Source organism: Cryptomeria japonica, chromosome 5, assembly GCF_030272615.1.
Source record: "Cryptomeria japonica chromosome 5, Sugi_1.0, whole genome shotgun sequence".
Classification (NCBI taxonomy): domain Eukaryota; kingdom Viridiplantae; phylum Streptophyta; class Pinopsida; order Cupressales; family Cupressaceae; genus Cryptomeria; species Cryptomeria japonica.
This window is the reverse complement of record NC_081409.1, coordinates 903,494,676-903,512,831: the sequence shown is the minus strand read 5'-3', so window position 1 is coordinate 903,512,831 and position 18,156 is coordinate 903,494,676. Positions and strand designations below refer to the sequence as shown.

Below are 18,156 nucleotides of genomic sequence, written 5' to 3'. Positions count from 1 at the left end.
TGGGCTACAAAGATTTTCGCTCTGGACCCTTTGGAAGGGTCAGGAGCGAAAATCATGTTTTGGGTTGGATCCTTGACTTTTCCTATTTTCATCCTCTTTGGGAGGCAAACATAGATCCTTCCTGATGCATCTCCACCTTGGTCTTGACTCTTGCTAAAGGAAAAATGAGTGTTTTCAAGAATTTTGCTCTGGACCCTCTGGAAGGGTCAGGAGCGAAATTCATCTTCTTGACTAAAATCCTTCATCTTTCAATCTTGACAAGGCTAGAACATTCAAAAATACCTTAAAACATGCCTTAGGAACTAGAAATTTGGCCTTGATAAGTGAGAATTTGAGGTCTTCAAGGATTTTCGCTTTGGCCCCTTTGGAAGGGTCAGGAGCCAAATCCCTATTCTTGGCCAAGATTCTGACTTCATTTTCACATTTCTTCATTCAAACAAGCGTTTTTACCTTCATTCAAGCTTGGGAATGCGTTAGTTCTAGGTTTTGGTCAAAGTAGAATGTCTTATGGAGAATTTCGCTTTGGACCCTTTGGAAGGGTCAGGAGCGAAATTTGACATTTTGGTCTCTCCGTCAGGATCATTTTATGGAATATAACATTTTAGTATACTTTAATTTATATTCCATATATACTGTCAGGATGTTTGAGAGTGGTTTCAGACCTCCAGGAGTTATATTGCAAAATCTAGTTTTTGGAGGATTCTTCAGTTTTCCAGACTTAGTCAAATTTCAGGATCAGGACATTCTAGACTTAGCCAAATTTCAGGGCATTTGAAGATCAAGATGACATTCCAGACTTCACCACTCACCAACTTGACCTAGCTTGGACCTTCAAGAATGATATTCACTCACCAAGCAAGACACAATTAGCAACAAGATCAAAACCAGGCCCTAAGGAAGACTTTCAAAGAAACCCTAATTTTGGGGCCCCAAAGACTCAACCTAGCTCAAGCAGAGCCTGCTATCCAGCGATCCCCCTGACAACACTCAAAAAGCAAAGGCTAACAGACAAACCTCTAAAAACCCTAGAAAAACAAACCCCAGAAAGCAAAAAGTAGGGGTCCCCATTTGCAATGGGGCGATGTGTGAATAGGTCACAACACTTTCATAATGAGCTAACACCGAGCCTCGAACCTAAAATTCTTGTCCCCTTCTGGTAAGATCTACATGCTTTTTATATTTCATTGTATTTTTCTGCAAATTCTTCTTAACTTCTTGGTGTAGCTCATGTATGTAATCAGTAAAATTTTTTGCTGCTACAAATTTTCTGCCTAAATCACTTGTATCTCTCAAATTATCTACTCACCTTGGGCCATACCCATACAAAATTTGGAAAGCGCTTCTGATTGTACTCGTATTAATTGAGTTATTAGAAGAAAATTCTTTGGTGCCAAGATCAAATCCCATTGAGTTGGCTACTTTTCAACCAAACATCATGGCAGTTTATGTAGACTTCTATTGACAACTTCTGTTTGCTCATTAGTTTGGGGATGATAGGCTGAACTGAAATTTAGTTTGGTATATAATATCTATCACAAAGTGCTCCAAAAGTGACCCACAAATTTGGTGTTTTTAATTGAGGCTGTACTCTTTAGCAATCCATGGAGTCTAACTATCACCTTAAAGAATAAGCTGGCAATATGCGTGGCATTTCATGTGTCTTTGATTGAGTATATCTTGGTTGTTTATGTATTGTACTACATAATGATATGTGTATAGGACAAATTCTTTTGGTAGCGCATAGTGTCTCAACTTCTTAAGTGTTTCTGTAATGGTATTTTTTGCAGTCTCATTCAACTTTTCACTAAAGTAAGCAATGGGTTTACCTTCTTGGTTCATGACTCCAGTCATTTTACCACTTGCACCACAGTCTACTTGAAACACTTTGCTGGTGATTCTAGCATGCTTTGTGTTGTTACCTTTTCCATTAAGAGCTGAACTGTTTTTTTTGCTGTTGCTATACATTGAAACTCACTTTTACCACCTTTCATGGTCTCTGTGAGAGGTAGTATCCTTCTTGGGTGTTAGTTCTACTTGCACTACATAGGGACTTGATTACTGTCCTGTCTGATAAAATAAATACATGAATTAATAGTAGAGATGACAATGCATACCATTTACATGAGTAAAATATAGCTTTATTCACACATGAAATTGTTATAGAAGAATACTAGAGATGGACATCCAAGCATTAGAGTTGATCCGCCTATATCATACTACTTTTCTTGATACATAATCTATATAAAGGATTTGACAGTTGCCAAGAGGAACACAACTGTCAACCAACCAAAACTTTAACTACCCGAAGCTGATAAACAATTAATTACATAGTTAGATAACCAATATTATTGACACATAATAACAATTATTGTGCATTGACTACATCATTCCTCCCCAAAAGAAAAAGTTGTCTTCCAGATGACAAGTAAACATCAAGTAATATTAGGGAAGATTAATGACGATATTGTAGATGAAGACTTGTACACAAACTTGGAAGTGTACCTTGCAAACTTGGACTTGTACTGTACTTGGCAAATCAAACGAGTGCAGTGGGGGTTTGGGAGCAACACCTCCAGTCTCGATATAGCGCCCTAGGTACACTCCCTATTGCGATACAAGGTGGGGTCAAAGGGCAGAGCTTGGCCACTAAGCCCAAATTAAGATCTTCAAAACCACATAGATCTTCATGGCACCTCATTTTCATGAATTTGATGAAGACAAGCAAATTTTGTTGAACCTTTCGAATGTAGTATTTTGTTGGTGTAAATAATTATTCATCATGGATATTATTACACCTTACTTAAGTTTACTTAGGATAATGCATTTCATAGTAGTTTGGGTATGAGACACTTGGGTGTTTGTGCCACGTTGGGATAGTGTGTGTAGGAGAAATTCCACCTTTTATGGTGTTGATCTTGTTGTTACACTCCACTCTTGTTGTTACACTCCACATTCAGTGGGTGTTCCACCTCATGTGGACTATTATATTATTTCTCCTACCTACCCACACCTATTTCCTACCTACCCTTGTTTCTTATTGAGCCACATGTCATGTTTGTGTGCTCACATATCCCTAGCCTTGCCTATATAAGCAAGCTCATCTACATTGTATGTAATAATGTAATTTGATTATTGATCATTTTCTATTGATGAGAATACAGTTTATTCTTGTCCCATATTATGTCTCTATTTTGTACATTTCATTGAGCTCTTGATCTTGGCAAAATCTCACATATTTAACTTTCTCGATCCAATTTATTTTCACCAAACAAGTGTAATGATTGACTAGCCAAATGTATGAATGAACAACACAAATTTTTAAATGTTCAGTTCGTAAATTTTAGGAATTAAATTGTCAATGTTGAGATTGTGCTAGATGTCTCCCAAATAGCTGTACAAGGTGGGGTCTTGGGGCGGAGCCACCATCACCAAGCTCAAATTAAGACCTTTCAAACCACATAGAGCTTCATGGGGCACATAATTTTCATGGATTTTTAAGAGGCAAAAAACAATGTTGACAAAGCCAAAAAAATGGAGATTACGGAGTGTTCAACAAATGTATGATGTCAACTAGGGAAAGAAGTTGTACGAGGGTTGATTGTTGTGCAATGGGGAATTGTGTTTGCTTGATGATGCAACCAATATCTTTGCCTAAAATGATGCAACCAATATCTTTGCCTAAAATTGATTGTTAGACGGTGCAAAAGAGTAAGTGTTATCGCATGATGCCACCGACTAGTCGTACAATGTAGATGCATTGTTGCTTGAGGAGCTATATGGTGAGGAGCTATTGTACATCATGGAGAAATGATGGAAGAGAATTGGTACACTGGAAGATCATTGAAGCCATGATGTGGAGTTGTATCAACATCATCCCCTGAAATCTAAGTTGCCGGTCCTAGTTCGGATTCGGCTTCCAGTTTGCGGGTTCGTTCAAAAGTTTTTTGGGGTGGGTGTGGGTTTGCTTTGGGTTTGTCTGTACAAAAACATATAAAAATAAAAAAATATATACATATATGCAGCAGCAAATAAGTTCATAATACATCACTATCAACTATGCTAATAGTAAAGTAATATAGCAAAATACGTCACCACATATATTAATGTTTTAGTCCAAATAACATAGCAAAATGCCAAAATACACCACCATATCAATGTTTCAGATTTACAGTTCAAAAATAATAATGTCACATTAACAATCAGCCATCATTGATCAAATATCATCAAAAGTCATCAAATGTCTCATCATCCTCCTATTGTGGCAAATTAGAAGCACAAACAGTGCCACTAGCAATCTCAACCTCGGGAGCAGCCTCATGATCACTAGATAGCTCATGATCATCATCATCAACTCCAAGTGCACCAAGGCAGGCAATTGAATCATCCAACTCCACACACTCTGGCTCAACATCCCAATGCTTTGCCTCCCCTTTTTTGTAGATATTGTATTTGTGTGTTAGGAGCCTCAAGTTTGAATACACATAGACCAAGTCTTTTGCCTTCTTGGAATGTAGTCTATTGCGTTTTATTGAGTGGGTGAAGGAGTATGTGCTCCAGTTCCTCTCGGATGATGATGAACTAGCACCCTATCAAGATTTTCAATTTTGAAATTAGAGAGTTAAGAGTTATGAATAAAGATTTTAAATATAAATTCAATATTCATCAACAAGAATTTAGAATTTAGAATTTTAAGAGTTAAGAACGAACTTGTGATAAAACTTTGATGGCAATGGGTTGTAGGTGCTGGTATATTTCTCCATGGAAGTACCACCATTTATGAGCATCAACACCTTCCTTGTGTTCAAGAGAGTCAAGACCACAATCATCGGTGCTTGCGAAACTCATGAATTCAGACTTCCCCATAGGTCCATTGGGATCGAGAAAGAGTCTACGAAGGGCTGCCTTGTACCCGTGAGCAACTTTAGGATCTCTATATGGGGCAACTCTAGTGCTACTCTCATTAAGGACTGCCTGACTATAGTACCTGGGGTGCATTGCAAAGGCAAGGAGATGCAAAGGGGTAGTCATTTTGTTCCATCTCTCCACCATGATTTTTGGAGTTCCTTGAAGAATGTTTCTTTAGGATCTCGCTCTTTCTCATTTATGATTTTTTCACATCCTCAATCATGGAGTCGATGCCATCATATACCTCACCCAAGCAAGGCCTATCCATGTCAGTGTATTGGATCATGGTCAATATGGGCTTAGTAAATCTCAGGAGGTACTCAACACGATCCCACCAAGAGTCATCTAGTATCATTGCCTTAATGGTAGCTGCCCTCATACTACTAGATTGCCTCCATATGCTCCAATTAGCACTGATTACCATTCTAGACAATGCCCCTTTAACCTTCACAAGGCATCTCAAAACAATAGTGTTGGAGGCAAAATGGGTCTCAGCAACCTATTTCAAAATCAAGACAATAATAAATGAAAGTCAAAATTAAATTTAACTTACCTTCAAGAGCTCTAATCTCAAGAATTGTCTAAATATGGCTTGCGAGATATGGTGGTTCGTGGTGAACATTTGGATCTCCTAGGCATCATTATACATTTGTTTGATCCACTCAACTTTCTTTCCTTTCAGCATTAGGTTGAGTGAGTGGACAGCACAAGGTCTCAAAAAAATGTGTTTATAGTGCTCCTCAACCAATAACCCGATAGCCCTACAATTTTTGGCATTGTCTGTTATCACCTGAACAACATTTTGAGGGCCAGCTTGCTCAATGCCTTGGAAAAGAATGTTTGCAATGAATGGACCTGTTGATTTGTTTTTTAGGCACATGCAAACACATAATAAAATACCCAAAAGTATCTTATCCTCTCTTGAACAAAATCTCTCAAATGCTGAAGATTAGCTTAAGGATCATTTGAGAAGACTCCAAGGTTCATGAATGTAGGGTCACTATGTGTGGATAAGCTCTGTTGGTTGATGTGATTATGTTGGAATTGCAAGGGGACTTATGTCGAATTATCGAATGCTTGAACTGCTGGAACTTAGATCATCTGATGTTGCGATTTTGTGATGCTTTGTTTTATCCTAAACTAGCTTGAGTTTTTAAAAAAAATGGCAAAAGATGAAGGGTTGAGAGAGTCTATTCTAAGGCTTAGAATGTAAGAATATGGATGAATGATTAGGTGGAATCCTACCAGGTGAGGTCTCACCATCAACTTGATTAATTTGACACAAGCTCAGTGCAATCTTCTAAGGATATTTCAAAGATGTTCAAATCATTACCATCGAACATTGCTCACCATTCAAGTTAACGCATAAACAATGGACGGACACCAATTTGAATTTAAGCTCATATCACTCCAGTTGACCACGCAAGGCACACTTACAATCAGTAAGAGGCTAGTGGTATGGACTAGGTGGATTCCACACGAATACATTCAACAAATTCCTCCATTCAATCTAATTTATTTAGCATCTAACATAAAGATCCAACAAGAAACCATGCACATTGTAAAGAAACAACACACTTCACCATAACTTCAATGAAAATTCAATGAAAATGGAGTTCATTTACAACTTAGGCAACAATTTCTGCCTTCTCCTACTCTACACTAATTGCTATCTATTCTTCTATTGTCATTAACTATTAGCTAACTATTACTCTATTTGCTGACTGTTAACTTTTAACCTTTACAAATGAAGAACCTGAGCTTTTATAATGCTCTCAATACAATTCAATGGCTCAGATCCATTTGAAATCAATAGCCAAGATTTTACAATGAAAACCCTAATTAGGGTTTGTTACAACGAACTCAATTTGGCCAATGAAATGATTACAACACTTTGACATGACCAATAGATAACAAGGGTAGGTGCCTCGAAGTTTGTGCCATCACGGGTGAGTTTGATTCATTAAACTTGGACGCGTTGATGTGGACCCCTTGGATTGGTGGAGTAGTGACTAGGATGCCACCTCAATCATGCACTTTGTAGATTTGATTTGATTCATCATGATGAAGGGATGTTGAGAGATATCTCTTTATACTCAACATTATCCAGTTTGCTTAAAGGGATGATGATGATGAGAAGCAAACTTTGATTAACTCTTCTGAAACTATATGCTTCTTCAATCATGCTCGATGTATGTCTTGTGATGAATGATACGACTGGTTGAATGTAGCTCTTCATCGTACTGACTGCGATTCTTGGATTCCCGAAGGGAATTCAAGATTGTAAAACATCCTTCCATCATGTTGGTTATCCTTCCTTTATGTTCTAGTGCCTTGAGGTAGTTAGATGATTTCTCCTTTGCACTCCTACGATCTTTCCATGTTAATGTGATAGAATGAGAACCTTGAAGATATCCCGCTCTATTGCTTGCAACTATTGAACATTTGAAGTCTTTCAACCTAGTAGCATTTTGAATCTTCTTCATGCAATTGAGGTGGTGAGAGTCTCCTCCTTGATGTTCTTGTGTTTGCCGATGAAGTTTCTTGAAGAGGTTCTCCTTGTATCTTGTTTCATCTCCTGCAAAACAAACAGGCGAGTATCAAATACACTTGATATATAGATATAATAAGAACATATAAAGAGAATTCACTCTCATGAAGCGACACTTGAAGTTGTTTTTTGTGTTCTTTGGAGAGGAGTTCTTGAAGTTTATTCCACCCTTGATTTTCATGAAGTTGTCTCTCGTCTTGCCTTTGAATTTACTTTCATTCTTGAAATTTGCTTGTGCAGCTCAGAACATGAAGTTCACTCCCCTATGTCCATTTATGAAGTTCACTCTTTGAGTTTGCGAAATTCAATATGAAATTTGCTCATGCATGCTATTTCATGAAGTTGAAATCTGCTCATGTAGGTTTGAAGATGAAGATTGCTCTTGATGGTGTGCACGTGAAGCTTGTTTCAATCACCTTGCTTATTAAGTTCTCTTGTCTTTCTCAACTCATGAAATTCACCTTTGTAGAAATTTGCTCTATTCTTCTAAGTCATGAAGTTCACCTTTGTAGAAATTCGCTCCAAATCCTCAATTCCTAAAGTTCGCTCCAAACCTTGAACTCATGAAGTTCACCTTCATACCTTTAACTTATGAAGTTCGCTCTTGTTTCTCAACTCGTGAAGTACAAATACACTTGAATTCATTCTTCTACCTTTGATCATGAATTTCACTCCATTTCCCTTACCCATGAAGTGCATTTTGTATAAAGTTTGCTCCATTTTATTGATTCATGAAGTTCATTTTTTAAAGTTTGCTCCAAAAGGTGAAGTCATGAAGTTCGCTCCAAAAGGCTAAGTCATGAAGTTCGCTCCAAAAGTCTAACTCATGAAGTTCGCTCCAAGATAGCAACTCATGAAGTAGGAAATTCGCTCCAAATCCTCAACTCCTGAAGTTCGCTCCCAACCTTGAACTCATGAAGTTCGCTCCAAGATGGGAAGTCATGAAGTATGAAATTCGCTCCAAATGCTGAACTCATGAAGTAGGAAATTCGCTCCAAATCCTCAACCCTTGAAGTTCGCTCCCAACCTTGAACTCATGAAGTATGAAATTCGCTCCAAATGCTGAACTCATGAAGTAGGAAATTCGCTCCAAATTCTCAACTCCTGAAGTTCGCTCCAAACTTGCAACTCATGAAGTTTGCCCTTGAACGTTTGAACATGAAGTAGGTGCTCTCAAATTTCCTTCGTTCTTCCACTTTCAACATGAAGAAGTTCGCTCCAAATCTCTCAAGCATGAAGTTCGCTCCAAATCCTGAGTTCATGACTCCCCTGACCTTGAAGATGAAGTCTCTCCCGAGGTTGAGCTTATGAAGTGGATCTCAAATCACGATTAAACTCTCCCTTGCTCACTTTCACTTACATCCTTGACTTCAATATATAATGACATGAACATCATGAAGTCTTAGAGCGAATTTTAGTTCTTTACATAAGGAGTGTTCATGAAGTGAAATTCATTCCCCAAGAGTGGCACTTGAAGTGACCCTCTAATTAGCAATCCTTCATTTATGATTGAACTCGCGAAATCTAGACTTTGCAAACCTACTTCACACTCATGCAAGACTATCCACCTAACTCCTAACCATTTGAGCACCTATACCTCTCTAATGCAAAGGCTAATAGCTAAGACTCGACAACAACTAACAACTAAGCTAAGACAACTAGCCTAGAAAGCGAAAAAGTGGGGGTCCCCATTTGCGATGGGGCGATGTGTGAATACATCACAACAGGATCGTCCTTCACTTGCCCTTCACATTTCACTGCTCTCACAAACATTGCACCTCTCGTGGGCACTGCAATAACATTGACCAAAGGCGATTTCTTGCATCTTTCCATCCATTAGATACTATGGATACATCTATTTCTATCCATGAATCCCTGATAGGCTTCGAGGAATCCTCTACATGTTTCGCCTCTTTGTCCAATAAAGTGGTTTGCACCTTCTCATAACTCGGGCCCTTGAACCCCCTTGGAGCCTCATTAATTGATCTCAACATTTTTTGCCAATGCAGTGAGCGAACAACATTAAATGTCAATCCATTTGCATAGATGCATCTAGCTATGTCTTGCTCGGCAATGTCTCTAGCCTCATTGTGAAATGACATTTCCAAGGGCCCCTTTACTGTCTTATTTGTCACCGGTTCTTGAAGAACACACAAGAATGGATTGCCCTCTTCAGGTTGTTCATTGGAAACTAAAGCCATAGAGGTCTTCTATGCTTTTTTACTTCTAGACCTTTCCAAAAGATGAACATTTGTATTCCCAACTGTTTCATCTTACAAAAGGGTTTTAGGTGGAGGCTGCCCTACGACTCTTGGCTTGCTTGTACAAAACTTGATGCCTTTTGAGGGATAAAGCACAAATATGCTTTCACTCTACTATAAGAGCTTGTATATTCCTCTTTGCAATGGCTGCAAATACAAAGGAAGCCTCCTCCACTTGGTATTTGCTGAACCATTTCCACATATTTCCATTGGAAACTAAAGCCATAGAGGTCTTCTATGCTTTTTTACTTCTAGACCTTTCCAAAAGATGAACATTTGTATTCCCAACTGTTTCATCTTACAAAAGGGTTTTAGGTGGAGGCTGCCCTACGACTCTTGGCTTGCTTGTACAAAACTTGATGCCTTTTGAGGGATAAAGCACAAATATGCTTTCACTCTACTATAAGAGCTTGTATATTCCTCTTTGCAATGGCTGCAAATACAAAGGAAGCCTCCTCCACTTGGTATTTGCTGAACCATTTCCACATATTTCCATTGGAAACTAAAGCCATAGAGGTCTTCTATGCTTTTTTACTTCTAGACCTTTCCAAAGGATGAACATTTGTATTCCCAACTGTTTCATCTTACAAGAAGGGTTTTAGGTGGAGGCTGCCCTACGACTCTTGGCTTGCTTGTACAAAACTTGATGCCTTTTGAGGGATAAAGCACAAATATGCTTTCACTCTACTATAAGAGCTTGTATATTCCTCTTTGCAATGGCTGCAAATACAAAGGAAACCTCCTCCACCTGGTAGTTGCTGAACCATTTCCGCATATTTCCATAGTGGAGAGCCCAGGTCTATTTTGAATCGGGAGTTCCCAATGCTAGAAGCACTTGCCATTCTATGAATCTATAAACAACATACAAAGCCACAAATCAAAATGAAAAAATAAAATAAAACTAGAGAGTTCATTTCATTTTGTAAAAAAAATGCAAAGAAAATTTTTAAAAAACAAATAAAATCAACAAAAACCTACCTTTTTTGTTGAAATCTTCCTCTTTAATGTCTTTGATGAGTTCTCAATACTTGAAACCACGTAAGAATACTCACAAACCAGCTTAGAGCATGCAACAATCACCTTCAACACTCCTTGAGCAATGGCAAGCAAACAAGAAAGTTTAGCAATGGAGTCAAGAAGTTTTATTTTTCATTCACAATTGCACAAATGAGATACGTTTCACCTTTTTGGCCTTCATATTGGTCTTTTTTAGGGTTGGAGGGTTGAGTTAACCAAAATAGACCAAAAAAGAACTTTAAAAAAAATAAAAAAAATGTCTAAACCTGTCAAATTTTGCCACTTATGTCAAAATTTGTTGCAAATTCGTCCAAATTCTCACTGAGTCCTTCACAACAAACCCACAGTCCAAAAGTGGGACCCTAGCCATATTTATGCCGGACTGGACCGGAACCCTGGGCTGCCAGGGAAGAATCTGGCAACTTAGCTTGAGATGGATTGCTGTACGGTGTAGAGGAGTGAGTGTTGTCATGCGATGCTACCAACTAGTTGTACAATGTATATACATTGTTGCGTGAAAGGCCAAATGGTGAGGAGATGTCAGACGCCATGGAGAAATAGACGCAAGAGATGAAGCCGAACATTGGAGGATCATTGAGGCCATATGATGTGAACTTGTGCCCACTGTATGTTGTTGTGTGCTTGATGTTGTACATTGCTAGAGACCCAATGTCATATGTAATCCAATGATGTTCTTTGTCATATGCTGCAACCATTTTTGATGGTAAGGAAATAAGTTCACCACTAAAGTAATTAAATCTGTTGTGCTATGTACCAAGGAGAATGATACTTATGGCATAACCTGATGTGCAGTGGAGAATTCTAGCTGTTGAACCTTGTGAAGAGTGAAACTTGCTAGCCGTATAGGCTTCTTACAATCACAAGGTTGTATGATCTGACTAATGAGTGCTTCGAGCTGTAGGATGATGTCAACAAAGGGTCACCATATGTTATAAATCGAATACTACCTAATGTTATGTCGAAGGAGTGGATGCCATATGAGTACTGTTGCCTTAAATTGTCGTACTGCTAACTGCTGAGTGAATGAATGTTTTGATCGTACAATGACAAGAGATTTAGGAACCCATCATGCTATGTAACTCGACCGTACAACATGATCTAACCATTTAATATAGTCGGGCTGTGTAATCAGGCCATTTTTATTTTCTCCTTCAAGTGCTGAATAATAGTGTTGCCTCTTCCCTTCCACTATTTCTTTATTTTCTAATCAGTATAACAACAAACTTTTACTTTTTAAAAACTTGATTAGATGCAATAGCAATACTTCAAAAAGCTTAATCAACCACACATGCAAGATCTAACAGGTAAGATCACATGATTTACGTGGAAATCCTTAAGGGAGAAAACCGCGGAAAAATATTGCTTCTGTATTGAAAACTTATTACAAATTTTGTAGGCACCAACCCACAAGAGACACTAATCCCCTTAATATGATTTCATAGGCACCAACCCACTAAAGACACCAATCTCCACAACCGAGCACCAACTTAGCAAGAGACACCAACCTCTTTGGAAATGAGATGCCAACCTCCAAAAGAATGAAATGGTGAATGTCTGACCTTCTTCTCCAATTAGATCCAAGGCACTGTCTACCCAGCCCTTAGGATGCACTAGCATCTTATGCATACATTACATGTTATACATACATATAACTGCATGGCAACGTCTACCACATCCTATGCATACAATACATGATACCCATACATTACATGTTACATATATATCTAACTGTATGCCTGCATGCTGGTGCATCCTAAGGGCTGGGTAGACGTTGCCTAGATCCAAAACCCTTCACAATTCTGCTCAAGAATCTCTGCTCATAGGTATGGAAGCATTTGCCCTTAATGTTTGCATAAAATGTCCTTCAAATCTGCAATAAATAGCCTATAAAAATCTGCAACAACTCGCATTTGAAATCTGTAACAATTGAGAATAGATTCATGAAAGACAGAAAAGAAACTTCCTAAAACTAACTAAAGACAAAAGACATAAATAAAAGTATCTAAATACCAACCAAATGACTAAGATGACCATTATATCAATATTACAATATTATTTTAATATAATTCACCCTCTAGGTCTGCATAAATTTGCCTCAGGGTCTGTTAGAATTCACCGTCTGCAAAAATTTGCCTTTAAGACTGCTCTTAAAGCCATCTTATATCTGCTTCTATGGTCTGCTACAATTCTGCTATTGATGGAATGATATTCGATGAATTGCTTGGAAAGCTTGGTCCTCAACTTCACGAGAAGTTTGGCTTTAAAAAGAATTTTCCTTCCATGAAGGGCAGCAATTGTTGGTATTAATTTTCCACAGTCAATGTTGAAATAATAAGATAGCTTTTGGATTCCATGTGTATGTTTTTTGCAGTAGGGGATAGTGAGGTTTGGAAAATTATCCCTGCAGTGTTTTAAGAAGGCTGGGTCTACAAGCTGCTTGGAAATATTGATCCTCAACTTCACGAGAAGTTTTTCTTTGAAAACAATTTCCCTCCCCGGAAGGGCAGCAATAATTGATATTAATTTTGTAATGTTCATGTTGAAATAATAAGATAGCTTTTGGATTTACTGTGTAGGTTTTTTGCATTGATGTTTTGAATCACACCCAGTGATCCACCATCAGGAAGAGGAAGTTCAAGAAATAGGATTGTTTCTATTGTGCAACATGATAGAATGGTTGCCATAGGCATTAGACAAGGCGACTTGTATAAACTTGTTGGTTTTGCTACAAGGCATATTGTTGGTTTAGTTTTATCTACTTTTGTCTCATAATTAGGATGTCAGTGATGTTCTAGAATCTAGTTTTGCGTTGTTGTTGAGAAAGATGAACCTTTTAGTTCATCGGGGTTATCCAGTGTGTCCACCTTTGGCTTGTTCTTTTGAGGGATGCAGAACTGTGTTTACCTCACTGGGTAAACAGGAAGAATACAGAAATCGAACAGCAATGCACAATGCAAATACAAAAGAAGTACCAGAATAAGCTTGCCATTAATGTCAAAAGATGTTCATATTATAATGTGTCGCCAACATTACATGTCCTCCAACACCCGGAGGTGGTACAATATATGACAGCCGAAGGGGTGCGACACAACCGTCGCAACTCCAACTACCTACCCGTCGGCTAACTAACTGACCGCCGTAACTCATTATTACCGACGACAACATAAACATAATATACCAACATAACATAATGATTATTCTCGTCAACAAACTGAAGGTGTATCCACTCTGGCTAAGGCTCTGCCCATATAGAGTTCGTCTGAGACTCTACTTGAGATTTCACCCTCGTAGTGTTTCCCATGGTGTATTGGAGATCTAAGTTGTATTACTCCGCTCTGGAAGATTTACATGAGAGCAAACTTCCTCAATCAGATGAATGATCTCAAAGGAAAGGGAAAGAAATTTCTGGTTCAGCTCCCGAGCATATTCATTTTGCTCTTTTATCAAATTCTTTTAGGTACCAACTGCCATGAAAGTTGCTTGCAGATATTCCTTTACATTTTTGCATATCTGAAGAGCAGTCTACTGATTTAATGAATAAACCTCTTGGTCCTATTTTCTTTCTCAAATTTTGGGACAAAACTTGGTGTTGTTTTTTGTTTAGTCAATAAGAGTATTAGAATCTAGAATAATATTAGTTATTGCTATAACAAGTAGTATCTCTATTTATAAGTGTGTAACTGCCATTTGTTGTAGCTGCAATCTATTTTTAACTTGTAACTACTTTATATATTTTTAGATTATTTTCAATAATATAATGTTGTGCTCTCTTTGAGTTAACACATCAATTTCTCTCAATCTCATTTCTTCAGTTTTACCTACGTTTTCTTCTCTACATGGTTTAAAAAATTGAGTGAAACACTAGGACATCTGCTGAAAGCCAAAAACGTTTTCTTCTGTCATAGACACAAATTGACCAAACATAGGTGAAATCTCAAGGGATAAAAAACGAAAACAATTTTGCAAACCACAAGCCACAAGATATGGCTCTGATACTACTTTTCATGTACCTAATAAATACACACAGTTAATATGTAATTTCTGCATGGTGAGAATAATAATAGGTATGCATTTATAGGTGATGAGTTGCATCTTTTGCTGGACACCGTTAATAACCAATTGGGATTTGGTTATGTTTATGATATAACTTCTATATGGAACTGATTTGAGGTTCTTGTTTTCTTCTCAGAAATTTGTGGTTCCAGACATTTTTGCATTTATTGCCATGATTATCATTGCTCTCTTGGCTTTTGTGGCAGAGGTAAGAGCTATTGTTTTGTTCAGTTGCAAAGGGTTCTTACTGTTCACTTCTCGTTTCTAGTTATTTCTAATGAGAATACCTGGCTAAATAATTTCCTTTCTTTTTTGTTTTTACTTCATTCAAAATAGCTGCACATGCTAAAAATGAACAATTTCCATGCCTTCTAATACAATCATTGTTTGCAGGTGCTGCTTGCACGGGGACTGCAGCTTGAAAAGGCGTGCCGAGCAACAAGCATTCTGTATGTAGAGGTTGTCTTTTCTTACCCAGGTGCTTGTAGGGAGGTGCAAATTTGCCTTGGAGTGATTGTACAGCAAAACATAAGCTCATCTGAACCCCTTTTTTAGTGCCTAAACTTTTGTGATGATGCTATGAGTAACATTTTCATTCAGTTGCATTTAGACTCAATTGCAAATACAGAGAACCTAGGATATTCTCTTTCCAAAAAAATGAAAGTAGTGATATGACAGTTGTCAGCCATCAGTCTCTAAAGGTATTTGAACCCCATTCAGCCTTATAAATGGTTAATTAAACTTATATGTACGTAATTATGGAGATATATGTATCAAAAAAAAAAGAAGACGGAAATCCAGCATACCTAGATAGATTGTTGAGATGGCCACATGGATACTGAAAAGCACACAGGAAATATCAAGATGGGGGGTGGGGGGGTGAATCAGTATTTCAAAAACTTTTAAACTTTTAACTGATTGAAACCACATAAAACATGAAAAGAGCAACCATAAAGACAAACACCAGATTTCTCGCAGAAAACCCTTTTGGGTAAAAAACCACGGCATGCAATAACTTTCATTAATAAAAATGGGCACCAACCCAGATTACAAATGAGCTCCAACTCACACAAAGCACCAACTCCGATTCTCTAAGGCACCAACCTCAAATATGAGCACCCACTAAAAAATATACTGTAATCTGAAACAATTCTGACTAGTTCTCATTTAAACCATCATCACATGAATCACTAGTTCAAGCAATATATATATACCACTGCAAAATAACATAGCCTACTCAAAACAATCACCTCACTACACACGCAGCTCCAAAAATAATAATGTCCCTTAAAAATATGCTGCACTCAAAACATATATCCTTCAGTTAAAAACATAGTTTATAGCCTCACTACTGTTGGCGGCAATATTGTACACAGAAATAAAACTAGTTAATTAAGTTGTAATTGTGTTGGTTAGTTGGCAATCGAGGGGTGGCAGTTGCGATGCGACGGTTGGCGCTCGCACCCCCTCGGTATCTTTATATACTTCCGAATGTAACTTGGGAAAACAATTATGAATGGAATAACATCTCTTATATTTTATCTGATATCTATGGCATTATTATTCTGCATTACTTGTTTTATCTGTGTACTTTAAGTTATTCTCCCGAGAGGAATAACATGAAAGGAAGCACGAGCAAAAACGAAGACATGTGGTGCACTGATTGAAAGGAAGAAGGCCACACAAAAGGCACTTGCCCGAAGAAGGCCTTTTGTGAGATTTGCCAAGTGATGGGACACTCCATCAAGGAATGCTCATACAACATGAAAACCCGAAGTACGCAAATGAGCCAAGTGTTGTTCACGGAGCAGGCCACAACATCCACACCAGCGGGTACGGCCCAACAAACCAACACAACAGCATCATCTGGAGGTTACCGGGACAACAGACGCGGCGGCGGAAGGAATAACAACAATAACAATAACGGAAGCCGTATCCACTATGACGCCAAGGGCCGGCCAATGATCCAATGTAGGGCCTGTAATCAGTGGGGGCACTTTGCCCGTGATTGCACGAAGGAAGCCACCCCTCAGCACCTCTGCCGATGGTGTGGGCCAGGCGACCATGAGGACGCAAATTGCCCAAAGGCAGGGGTCAATCTCCTCAACATTGAGAAGGTTGAGAAGACCGGTGAGAAAGAAGTACTGGCGGTCACCCGTGCTCAGACGAAAAATGCCACATCATCCCGTATTGAAGCTGAAAATAACATCATTGGGCAAGTACTGCAGATGGAAGTACCTATAAGGGTTAAGGACCTTCTAGAATCAATGCCACAGTTAAGGACCGCCATTTTTAGTTCCATACAAACCACTGCGCAGGCACCTTTGCGTGCCACACGGGTGGAAGTTCCGGTCAACCCCTCGGCTGACCCAATGTTGTTGGCCTTAAATAGTGGTCAGCATCTTGCTGTAGTAGAGATGGGAATTCTCAGGGCTATCCTCAAGGACACCATCGTGGACGGAAGTTTGGGGGTGAATGTACTGCCAGAGGATACGTGGAAGAAGCTGAGGAAGCCAACACTATGGCCACCCACATTCAACTTGGTAGGTGCAGACCAGCACAACATTAAGCCACTCGGCACCCTGATGGCCCAGCCGGTCACCATCGACACGCAACCCTTCATACTAGATTTTGTGGTAATCCTACTCAAGAAGAAGGGGTACGATGCCATCTTAAGCAGAGGGTGGCTAGTTACAGCAAAGGTGAACCACGACTGGAAAATGAACACCCTTTCTATGGAGAAAGGGGGGGGGAAGTACACCATTGATATGACGACCAAAGTTGTCGGCGAGGAATTGGCATCATCTTCGGAATCGGAGGGTGAAGGAAAAGGCGACCTGAGGAACGAAGGATGGGGCTACAGGGAGCCCAACGACGAAGGGATCCTCAAACTAGGAGAGTGCTCCGAGGATGAGACGGGGTCATTGAACGGGCTCTTCCATTGGCAGATGGAGGATTACGAAATGTTCCAGAGCTACAGGCTCGAAGTAGAGGAACTAGCGCAAGTAACAGAGGAGGTGTACTTGCCAGAATACAAAGAATATTGGAAGGGAGACACCCCAAACCTCGGCGACGTAGATAATCCCAAGATCATTTGTGTCGGCCACAATTGGAACCCTGTGTGGAAGGCCGCAGCCTTCAAAATTTTTGTTCTTCTTCTTATGTACAAGAAGGAGACCGTGGTCCCTGTAGAATTTGTGGTTCCAGGTCTTCGGAGGGCCATTGAAAATAGACTTACCACCAACGGGTCCAAATTGAAACCCTACCACGAGAAGCGCGCAGGGGACCCGAGAGGCCGAAAGGACACTCGAGAGTCCGGAGGGGAACCTGATAGGATGGAAGGGGACC

General features: G+C 39.1%; 1 protein-coding gene across 3 annotated transcripts in view; it reads left to right on the top strand.

Moving 5' to 3' along the window:
- Window positions 1-18,156, top strand: part of LOC131034649 (probable transporter vicT) — a 203,985-nt gene that overhangs the window by 168,295 nt on the left and 17,534 nt on the right. For 2 of the 3 annotated variants that reach the window (XM_057966212.2, XM_057966211.2), the window contains 2 exons: window positions 14,945-15,016; window positions 15,202-15,267. In XM_057966212.2, coding sequence (XP_057822195.1) covers window positions 14,945-15,016; window positions 15,202-15,267 — 138 coding nt within the window. The remainder of the gene's footprint in view (window positions 1-14,944; window positions 15,017-15,201; window positions 15,268-18,156) is intronic. The other variant, XM_059221844.1, reaches the window with a different exon arrangement.